This window comes from Battus philenor, unplaced genomic scaffold, assembly GCF_028537555.1.
Source record: "Battus philenor isolate CCGP_79_NKW_IND1 unplaced genomic scaffold, ilBatPhil1.0.hap1 SCAF_12, whole genome shotgun sequence".
Taxonomy (NCBI): Eukaryota; Metazoa; Arthropoda; class Insecta; order Lepidoptera; family Papilionidae; genus Battus; species Battus philenor.
Genome location: NW_027181674.1, coordinates 1,596,654 through 1,609,145, shown reverse-complemented (window position 1 = coordinate 1,609,145; position 12,492 = coordinate 1,596,654). Strand labels below are relative to the sequence as shown.

The following is a 12,492-nucleotide window of genomic DNA, read 5'->3' as shown; positions in this document are numbered from 1 at the left end:
ATACTTGAGTGTGATAAAATATGATTTATTGTGGATAGGAGAATTAATTAAAGATTTCGAGTGTTTGAGGATTGAAGCCACGACTAAGGGAGGCTCGGTGAGGCGGCGCATGCGGGGCCACGGGGGCTCGAGCCTCCGAACCTCCGTATCGGTTAGTATCGAGCGCGCCTCCACGGAGAGAGGTCATGTCGCGATGTCTGACGGTCGCGATACGCCGCCCTCTGGGCTTCGAAACCGCGTGAGCTTCTTCGAGAGAGTATGGAAAGGCAGCAGCGGATCTCAAGACACCGACTCTACCCCCGATGTAGAGGAGATTGAGAGACGCATAGAACAACGCAAACGTCGACCTGAATCGCCGAAAATCGACGTGAAACTCAAACACACTCGTGACTCAGAGTCGCCGGGTAAAAGCCAAGACACCAACTTCCCTAATGTGAGACTAAGACATGTGGAACCTGTAGAAGAGGTGGAGAGGATCGAAAGGCAGATCGAAGAGGGCGATCTTGCCTCTGGAGTCCGATTCGTCAAGTTCGAACGGGTGACACTGAAACGTACGGTGGAGACACGAAGTGAGGATCGCCCGGATTCTCCTCAACACGAGTGGTACTCGGGGTACAAGCAACAGGCGCTACACGGCGCACCAAGGAAGGACTACTTGCGTAGCAAATCTGAATATGACTCCCACATTGCCGAAATTAGAGGTGAGTTTTACTATTTAAAAAGTTAATTGTCAGAATTCAATAAGGAGTTTTTATTACAATAAGCGGTTCAAATTTTATATTAGCTCATATTAAATTACTTATGACGTTATTTCTGGTTTAATTTAAAATTATTCCATATAAATAACATCCCTTATAAAATGTGTCAGAGTTATTTATTTATTCGAAGTATATATATAATCTACATAATTCATGCAAAATTTTTTTTACCTGTGACTATTAAAAGTTTAATAAAACGGATTATATACATTGTTCCACTCTTGTAAATATGTTTTTAAATATTAAATGCTATTAAAATATAATCTATATGATATATAAATAGAAACATGTGTAACTTGGTTTGTTGACTCATTTACATGGTTGATATTATTATGTACATATGAAACTTGAGTTTCTTTCCGGATGATAGCATATATTATATTATATATAGCATATATATTATTTACAACAATAAAATAACTTAGGATTCAAAAGTGTAAAACCTTATAAATATCTAATTGAATAAAGATGAATTTTAATATGAATTCGAAGGAATAGAAAAAAAAATAACAAAAATACGTATTTATCTACATTAATTTATATTTACAGATTATGTTTTAAATATTAAATGCTATTTTAGAAGCTATAGAAAAATAGCATGTTAAAATATTTATAAATATGACAGATTAAACCAGCCAGTACGATTTGATAACTTTGACATCTGCTATCAAAACGTGATAATTATTATGTAATTAAAATCGTATTAAGTAAAAATAATATATGTATATAAATAAATAATACATTTGACAGTTGCTAGGTTGGCTACTCGTAAATTTTAATCGAGGAAAATATTTTCACGTAAATAAGTAACTTTTAGTTGGTTACAATTTTATGATGATTATTATAATTATAATACAACAATATTTAATTTATAATACAATAATAATAATAAATTTGAAATTATTTTATTTAAGACTCTTTTGAATCTATATAATATTATAAAGTTAGTACCAATTTATTCTTAATGTCTATGTTGATAACGGGTTAACATTTTAGTTAAAGATAACACAAATTTTAAAGTTTAAAAAAATAGCTCATATGTTTATATATAAACAGACTTTTGTACAATTAGTACAAAGTTTAAATATAGTATTTGAGTAATTAATAAAATATATTTTTTCACTAGAAGACCGACACAGTCGATCTTAGGTCGTGGATTCGATTTCCGAGATACAAATCTTATATAATTAACACTTTGTGCATTAATTATAAAGAATTGCCACTGCTCATAAACAAGTTTCCAAAGGATGAACAGCAGTGTTTTCTGCGTTTTATATATATATATATATATATGTAATACCACACTGCAATCGCTAAACCGCCAGCCAAGCGTGGTTTTTATGGTATATCACTCTACATATATCTATGAGGAAATCCCAAGTTTTGCAGAGAGCGTCTATAGGTCTGAAACGAGTATATAACAGAATTATATATATATGATACCGATAGCATAATTATTCATTTTGCTAAATATTTGTATAAACTCTTAAAGGGATTTGTTATATTGCTCCAAGAATGTAAAATAAATAAATACTAACCATTCCACTAAAGAGGAACTAGTAAGAAAATATTGTTAGTAAGAAAAGGAAAAATATTTAGCCACTTCCGCACATGCAACGGTAGTCGTGCAACAAAATCTTAATCAGTCAAATCACTCAACACGTGTTTCACCCCTCCACGGGGCATCTTCAAGAGTTATGTTACACCGATTAGTGCTAAACACAGAGTGACTTTCGTTGTTGAGTTCACTTAACGGTGGCAGTTGTGTAATTCGCATTGTTTGCCGCATACGCATTTATCAGCGGGCTGATGGGCGGTGCACTTTGTTGCACGACTACCACTGCATGTGCGGATATGGCTAAATATTGGTCCTTTTCTTACTTAAGATGGACTTCCGCAAGGTAATGCCTGATTCCATTAAAAATATATATTGTTATACCATACTGTGATCGCGAACCCATCTGTCAAGTGCGGCGTATGGTACATCCCTCAATATATATCTTTGCCTGTAAAACGTATAAAAATAAAAAAGGTCAAAAGAATGTTATTCAATAATATTCAAGTTGCAGGCTAATGTTTCACTTACAATGTAGTACGTTGATGGCATATTTAATATTTTCACGGCTCCGTTCTGTATGGCAATCACGGAAACTGACTAGGAGAGTTAAGCTCAAAATATTCCGGTACAATGCGAAAATCGTTTTGCTATATGAATGCTAGACGTGGAAGGTCAGCAAAGATATCTCGCGTCGGCTCCAAGTCTTCGTTAACAACCTGAGAAAGTCTCCAACGTAGATTGACCAGCAGATGAAACGTCGCAAATGGAACTGGATAGGCCTCACGCTCCGAAGGGACCCTGATCACATACCGCGGCAAGTCCTAGAATGGAATCCTCAAGGAAGCGAAGACGTGGCCGCCCAAAGTAAACCTGGCGGCGGACGATCACTGCAGAAGTGAAGGCAGTTGGAATGACATGGAGCGAAGTAAAGCGCGAGGCTCAAGACCACTCGGGATGGCGACGTACTGAGGACGCCCTCTGCCCTATCTTGGGAACATAGGAATAAATAATATTTGATTTTTGTTAAGGCCCTGAATATAAATCAAATTATTAACTATATTAATATCAGCTGTTTATTTTTACAATATAATCACTCAGTTTGTTGTGAGTTCTTCTCAAATCAGAACAAATGGAACCTAGTTATGTTCTTTTTTTAAGACAGATACAATTATAGGAAACCCAATTTTGATTCTTCTTTTTAAATGGAGAACTCACGCTTCTGTGATCGACGTGATCACTGTAAGGTATAGGGCTCCTGGGAAATCGAAACAAATTACTGGTGTAAATATTTATTTTATTATTCCGCCGTAAAATTAGCGAAATCCAAACACCGATCATAATTAACTATCCGGCGTCTTAGATGTTATTAGGAGTGCTGTCATATACGTGTGCATATATCTAACTTCAATACAGATATTTTGTACTTTTGTTTAAACAATTTAAATAAATATAATTTTTGTAATAAAACATTCTTTTGCGTGTTTTAAATTTTAAATTTCGAAAAATGATTCGCTCTATAAAAGAGCTTGGTCACCCGTGCTATATATAATAGAAAATGATTGAAAGAAAATTTTGCTTTACTTAAAATCATTGAACCAAAACGTATGCGAATTCTTAATCCACCAATGAATGCGACATATATTACGTATTTTTGTCATAGTGTATGTCTGTTTTAACACTATGTTTTTTTTTCAAAATGGTACAATAGTATATAAATACTAACTGCTCTTTGGACTCCATATAATGGTTGCCTTTAGCAGTTAATTAAAAAAAAAGTAGAAGCTGTTGTAGAGTAACATTATTTTTTATTATCTTCGTTCATGTAAAACCTTTAGTATTGCCAGCCAATACTCTTTCGAAAATGTTCGAATTTAAATCCTAGTTTGAATTTCAATCCGAACGCGAAAGAATGATTTAAAAAAGTACACTTTAAGTAGTAATGTCTGTGGATATGTTTAGTTTAATATACCCAGCGGTTTGTATGGGAGCTATAAATTGTATTTATAACTGTTCATCAAATTTCTCTGCATAAAAACTTTACTCGATTTGTAATGAACATATGAATAATGTGTTTTCCATTTTGCAATATATTTCTTTAACATATTTATCAATAAGAGTATAAAAATATACTGTATTACGAAAACACATATTATATGCGTTGAAAAAAGACGGAGAATAATTAAATATGTAATTACATGTAATTTTATGATAAATATATTGCTGATTTCTTATCTTACTAATAGATGATAAATTAATTTTTATTTAAGAATTTTCATTTTTAAATTTGGAATTTTATTTTCATATATGTATATAGATTAATGATCAATATATTTAAATATCGAACAGGTAAATTTGTAACTATTTAAACAAATCTACAAAATAATTTATAATTCGAACGCTAATATGTTATTCCCGCGGACTTGCTCCTTGTTTTTGTTTTTAAGACATCGTTTACAAAGTTCTCACATAATATTATTACATTGTATTAGTAAATAATTTTGCAATCTGTTTTATTATTACAATATATTGTTATAATGAGAAAATATTTAGACGTTTTAATACAGAAACGCCCACTGCACGGCATAGACCTGAACTAAAGATATCTATAGGGAAATATAAAATAATCGCCATTTTTGGCAGACGAGTTGGCGATGGCAGTGTGGTATTGTGGTACGCAAAGGACACCGTGATCCATCCTATTGAAACTTGTTTGTGAGCAGTCGCAATCCCATATAATTAACGCACAAAGTGTGAATTATATAAGATAACTAGCTGTTCCCGCAAACGTTGTTTTGTCATATATGTTATTTCTAGGAAACATTAAAAAACAAATAAAAATAAGGGTTGATCGTAGAGAGATGAAAATTTAGGGTTGTATGTATTTTTGTATGCTGTATTATAAAAAAAATAAAAACAAAAATTTTGTCTAAAAAATTTTAAAAAAAATTAGGGGGATGAAAAATAGATGTTGTCCGATTCTCCACCCTGGCCGAAATGCGCGCTAAGATTTAAGAAAATCGGTCGAGCCGTTTCGGAGGAGTTCAATCATATCGTGACACGAGAATTTTATATATTAGATATCCCAGGAATCGAACCTTCGACTCCAATACTGGGCTAGTAATGCTTAAATAAATAAACATAGCCTTAATCATGTATCTTATCGTACTTAATACAACTGCCTACATAAACATATATTCAATACATATTATAGACAAAAAACTAAAAGATTCGGTCAAACATTGATTAGCTAACAGATCTTTCCAGTAAAATCATTTGACAGCTAATAAAGAGTAAGAAATGAACTTTATAAACAAATTTAGATTTATCTTTAGGTGCGAAAAACTTTTCGAAACGTAAATAGTCAAAATTAAAAAAAAAATCGCTAAAAATCGTGTTCGATAGCATGATCCATAAACGCACCTTCTTTTATAATAAAAAAATAATAAAATGACCGCACGGCAATCCTAATAAGACAAAAACAAACGTCACAAATCTAACTTTGTGTAAAGATGCTCCGTATTCGATATATATTACATACATTGTATCCATTTTAGATTATGTTCTTAATTCAAAAACAAACTTAAAATGGCGGCCAGTTTTTCTCTGTCAAGGTCATAACAAATCTAGTGTGTCCACACAGATTATATATTCATAATATAATACAGCGTGTCGTTTTGCATGCTTTATGCCGAAGCAATCTGACCTTGGCCACGAATTCAGGTTATGTTATACAATTATTATGCGAATGTCGCCTCAATTTATTTTTTCGTTTTATAACTTTTAATTATGCATTGGCATTTTGTTTCTGAGAAGTCTCTTTGTGAGTTATACTGTTTATTACAACTGTCAAAATTTGAAATTCGAAATTCAATTAAATCAACAGTTAATAAATCCTTCATTGATTTTAATGTGTGTATATATAATAAAGTTTCAAAAGATGTTTAAGACCATTTTTTCTTAGTTTTAAATCTAAATTTAAAGTATGTTATTAAATAAATCTTATTATAGCATTAAAGATTGCTAGTAAATTATAATATATACACCAAAACTTGATAAAATTCATTTAAAAAGCCAAATTTTGAGATTTATTCTGTTTTTATTAACAGATCTGCATTCAGAGCCGGTGGTAGCTTACTACTTATATTCTTAAAATAATTGAAGATTCAAAAGTACTACTAAACACATACTTAAATAAAGATGATTTATATTTGAATTTGATAGCAGTAGTGCTGTTTGAATTTACTTTGGGAGAGTGTTTGTCACTCAAATTCAGAAGTGTTTTCTTTGCACTTTGCTTCCTTATGTCCTCAAACCCAAGCTTAGGTGTGCTCCAGACTCCTGGAACAACAAATAAATAATAAACGGATAATTAAATGACAGGTATCCTTGGCAGTGACGTCGTCTGATTATTTTGACTTTGTTTAGGATATATCTTATAAAGTGTATGATCCTGTGTTAAGCTGGTTTTGTTGTGGAGTTTCTTCATGCTTCTTCTCCATAACTATAATACCTTGCGAAGCATAGCAGAGTCAAAAATGAAATAGATTAAAAAAAACTATAATAATAGTTGCGTTAAAAGTTCCAATGTTGAATAAACGCATTTTATATTTTAATCTTATCATTCGCATTTTATCAAATTACATGTTAAGGTTATTGGAAGACGCTGGCTGCAGGCTGCTTTTTACTGGTTCTATTAAAAATCTTTGAGGCAGGCCTATGTCCAACTGTGGGCATCCTTCCGCTGAAATGATGACGGTGATGGTCAAATTCGTGGTTTTACATAAAAAAAATTATGAGATCATTTTCTTTTATTCAAATTATAATTTAAACGTAAATCTTTAACAATATACGATGACATTTCTTTAAATATAATAAAATAATATAAAATAGATAATTTTAATCGATCATCACAGCTAAGATAACGTCAAAGTCAAAAATGGCGGCAAACGTGATTGTACATTAATGCAATAAAGATAATACGTTATTTATAAAACAAAAACAATCACGTGTTGTTTAAAAATTACTGTATTTTTCCAGTGCATTTATCAAGTTTTGATTTATATTATTAAAACACATGACATTTTAAATGACCAGATGATAGAGACCAGAGTGTATATGGTAACACTTTCATTTTGTTCCGGCCGTCAATCAAGCGTTTATAAATTGTTGGAGGAAAAGCGTTTGAATTGCATTACAATTGCGCTGGTAAATGATACATATTGATGACAGAAATGTATAATTGTCTAATTAATTGGGTCATATATTTGCGTTCTATACATTCACTGCTTTGACCTAATTATAAATTCAAATTTTAAATGTTCCATTTTTAAAAATTAAAATACCATTAATTATTATCTATAAAAAAGTTAGTATTGAGTAGTTTAATTTTTTTTTCATTTAATATTATTATTTCAACACTATCCTATGTTGGTACATACTTGTTGAGAAGAAACAGATTCAATCTTGTTGAAGACTCATAGGTTATAATTGTCTGGAACTATTGAACTATTGGGGTCTGTTCGCAATATAAAAGTACACCTATCCCCCGATTTACACGGTAGATACGTTCCTGAGAGAAACGTGTAAATCGAAAATTAAAAATTTTCAAATCAACCCGTGTAAATCGAAAAACTCGCAGAAAACGCATAATTTTGCTATTTAACAGTTGCGAATTTTTTCAATAATTTTAGGTGTACACAGAAATAAAAACAAAATGCATTGACAAGTTAAAATATTTAATATATTACGGAAAAACTGGTTTTTTATTTATTTAATTACAATACATTAAACGGAAGAACAAAAAAGAAATTAGTCTCGTTCTTTTTTTCGGAATCAAATGTTCGAATTGACTTTCATTGCTCAAAGTTATTTGTGCCGATTCGATGTTTGAAGCAGAAATATTTACATTATGAGAGATGGTAATAAAATCGGTTATTAAAACAAATAAAAAAAAACTTATTCGAAAAACCGTGTAAAAGCGAAAACATGTAAAACAAGTACCGTGTAAATCGGGGGATAGGTGTATTAGCAAAACGCTTAGTGCGGTTGGAAGGATTTCAACCGTGTACGGATATCGTGAAACCATGCGTCTTGTTCTGTACATTTCTTATATGCAAAAATATATTAAATAAATTTATTAAAAAATAATTGTAGTAATATTAAAGAATAAGATATAAATGTCTTTTAACGAAATAAAATAATTAATGTAATTTCTGACGAATTTCAACAAAATCTGTTCGTTCCGAAAATACCGTCATAAACATTTTTAATCTGCTGGACAGATTAAAAATTTATGTGCGAACGTTATAGATTATACAACGTTAGACACGTAATCCGTAATCATAGATAACAAATTTATTTATCGCAGGGACGAGAGTGAAATTTTATCGTGTTTAACCTTGAAATATTTGTAAATATCTCCTTTGTTTTTATGTCACTAGAAAGTCAACTGCCTTTGCCTACGAAATTCTCTAAAGGAACTGAATAACCATATGAAAAAGAATCTTTTTCATATGGTTATTCGGTGTAATATAGTGCGTCGATTTGACTATGTTGCAAAGACTTACGTAAATAAACATTTTTTCTAAATGCATGGGTCTTATTTTGTATCTTAAATTCCTTACTTATATTTTAAGTTCTTTCTTTACTAATTTGAAACGCGAACCGAAAATTAGTTTTCGTAATTTTTTAATTTTTAATTTTGACAACCTAACCTCAAAAGGTCTGCCATTACTTTATAAGGCTAATCATAATTATGAAATCATAATGTTGCCATGTATATTTCAGAGCAAAAAATATGTATAAGTTATCTTTATTAAAAACATAGTTATCATTAGGTATTCAAATAAATATAAAAATATTGCTATGCACAAAAGTTAATTAAACCGTTCGCTAATATTGCAATTATCTTCTCAGTGGCTTTTATAATAGAGATTAAAGTTGCACGCGCCGTGGAAACGCTGTATCATTTGTTTATTTTAGCCGGATTATTGTGTAACATTTTATTTTTATTTAAACGTGGTACACAGATTAAGAATAATTAAAAAATACATTACAATAATGTTAAAAACTATATAATACTGTGGTCAAAAATTAAAATGAATTTATTTATAAAATGTAAATTTTTTATTTATTCTTCCAAATCAATTTCATCTCCTTCAAAATAATTCCTGTCTGATAAAATGCAACTTGCCAATGTTTTTTCCTGTCCTCGTGACAGTCGGAATGGTCTTTTCCCGGTAAAGCCTTCCGGTACACTTTTTTTCCTAGGTTTTTTCCTAATACATATGTTTAAACTTCTCGCGCACTAGTAAGGCGGGATTTTTTATCTTCCTAAGTTAGTAAGACTGTCTATAACATTTTCCAAGCGTCTGTTTGTCACAAGTTGGTATATTATTTGGCACAGCCCAAAGCATTTTGAAGAATATTTTGTTTATTAAAGGGTTGTCTCATTTGGTGCCAAATTTACTAAATTTTTTGGAAAAAAAACCGTCTTTAACTGGACTAATATCATTCCGCAAGCACCGTATTCGTCTGATTTGGCTCCGTTCGACTTTTGGACGCAGTTTTGATAATTGAGGAGATAAAAACCGAATCAAAGAAGATCTTGAAGGCTATTCCGGAAAAAAGACTATTCCGAATATTTCGAAGACTGTAAAAAGCGTTGGCAAAAGTGCGTCTTATCGAACAGGAATTACTTTGCAGGGGTGAAATTGATTTGGAAGACTAAATGACGAATTTACATTTTATCCGTTTGAGGCACGGAATTTTAGAAAATAAAAATACCCATGTTGCACAGAAATTTAATTTCGTTCAAAATTTAACAAAATTGGTGTGCTATTATTAATAAGGATATACAATAAAATAAAAAAAATAATAATTCTGTTATTAACTACACTAAAAATTTTCTGTTTCAACACTCGATGAAGCTGTCATATGATGAACCTTGCCAGCGCAGTCGAGTATATTTTTAACAATTGCTATTGTGTAACGACGATTTTCTTGATATTATCGACTAGCACTCTCTCTTTCCATCTCTATCTCTATTTATAGGAGTAAATTCAACATTAAAAGACTAATAAATCTATTTATACTTATCCCTAATAGCCTTACCAATCACGATCCATAAACATAGGTGTTATACTTAACTGAACGGCATGTTGTCGCTTCTAGCTGTCATCTACTTACATTCATCTCACGTTAAATGCGGTTGTTGATGGCGGCCGTTGAAATACTTAGAACTCTGATGATTTAATTATAGCTCGGTGTGAGGTGATAACAGTTCAGCGGCTGTGAATGGAGGTGATGCATTTAACATATTAAATGCAGTTATGTTACTTATACTTACTGGTGTAGGTCGCAGGTTAAATAAATATTTGCGTAATTAAAATTCAATTTAAGAATTCTTTGAAAATATTTAAGATCATTCGAACTTTTTGTATATATAAAAATAATTGTTTACGTCTTGACAATTTTAATTCACATTTCTATCGTATTCATTTGCGTGGGATATAGATAGCAGAAATGTTTTTCTAGCGCCGCGTACGGCCCACGGAGCGCGAGTTTAACACCCCTGCCATGAAGTAACACAAAAGTCTAGATCAGAGTTCACTAAACTTTTTTGTGTCGTAGACCCCTTGCCATGTTTTTCCGTGTTGGGTAGACCCCCTACTTACCTGATATTGATTGCCTATAAATATCTAACTGTAGTGAAGTTTAGTGTTAAAAACTTAAAGTAAAAACACACGTTAATTTATACATTTACTAATTGAATTTAAATTAAAACTACGCAAAATAAAATTTTGTATCTGTTATGTAAAATATACGTAACATTAAATAAACATAAAATAAACTATAAATAAAATAACATAAGCTATAAGTCAATATTTTTAGTAAGAAGGATGAACCTGATGCTTTAATAATAAATTATCAACATTTGGCGTTAATTTTGTAAGGGTTAATCTTAAATCTCCTCGGCTAATGATGTCCAGTCTATGGACCCCCATTTTCATTTCATGGACCCCCAAATTTTTTTTCGCTGACGTAGACCCCTTGCAGGTTGACATAGACCCCTAGGGGTCGATATAGACCACTTTGGGAATCACTGGTCTAGAGTCTAGCCTATGAAATTTAAAATTTAGTTTTCTAATTTTTTTATTAAGATGATATTAAACCAATAAATCAGTGTATATTTGTAATTCATTTAATAATTTTTAAAATTAAAATGTTTAAGAATAACAATTTTAATTCTGTTTAAATGTTACTGCACTGTTTAAATAACACGAACAAATTCATGTGTGATGGTATATGTGTACAGAAATAAAAATATTGAAGCAATTATAGATTTTTAATGAGCACATACACTTAACCTTTGTGCAATCGATAATTTTAACTTCGGGTCATTCTATCGCTTCGTAACAACAGGCCAGAGATATTTTTTTTATTAAATGTTAAAAAAAGCTTACAGGTTATTTAGCAAGTTTAGATATGACGGAATATATTAGGGAAAGTAATATCGCTTTTTTAAGTTAAATTCACACGACTACATTTTTAACAAGTTTCTATTTCTAATCAACTATATATTCACATTCGTTGTCAACCTTTTGCCATCTTGTATACACAATCAATGCCGGAACGATAACAAATCAATCGGTTTTTTTGTAAAATATATCGACAGAAACGACATTACTTTCCGGTTCCCCTAATATGTAGTAAAATTGGCGAAAGACTTTTACATACATATGAATATACAGACCTGTTGTTCTAAGATTCTTGTAGAAGGAAATTTTATTGTATACTAGCTGATCCCGCAAACGTTGTTTTAATCAACCCTTATTTTTAAATTGAAAATTAAAAAAAATATTTTTAATTTTCAATTTAAAAATAAGGGTTGATCGTAGAGGGGTGAAAATTTAGGGTTGTATGTATTTTTGTATGTTGTATCATAAAAAAATAAAAACAAAAAATTTCGTCAAAAAAATAAAAAATAAATTTTAAGGGTGAACAACCCTTATCACTTAGGGGTATGAAAAATAGATAATAGCCGATTCTCAGACCTACTAAATACGCATATAAAATTTGGTAAAAATCGGTCAAGCCGTTTCAGAGGAGTTCAAGTTCGAACACCGTGACACGAGAATTTTATATATTAGATTTTATTCATATATATAGTTATAC

The 12,492-nt window shown here is 31.1% G+C and overlaps 1 protein-coding gene across 7 annotated transcripts in view; it reads left to right on the top strand.

Annotated features, from left to right (window-relative positions):
* The window catches only part of Msp300 (Muscle-specific protein 300 kDa), a 264,397-nt gene that overhangs the window by 63,161 nt on the left and 188,744 nt on the right, over window positions 1-12,492 (top strand). For 6 of the 7 annotated variants that reach the window (XM_068776245.1, XM_068776246.1, XM_068776247.1 and 3 more), the window contains exon 1: window positions 181-701. The exons of the other annotated variant lie outside the window; for it this stretch is intronic. In XM_068776245.1, the coding sequence (XP_068632346.1) occupies window positions 194-701 (508 nt within the window). In that variant the 5' untranslated portion in view covers window positions 181-193. Of the gene's footprint in view, window positions 1-180; window positions 702-12,492 lie in introns of those variants that run through there. 7 annotated transcript variants of the gene reach the window in all.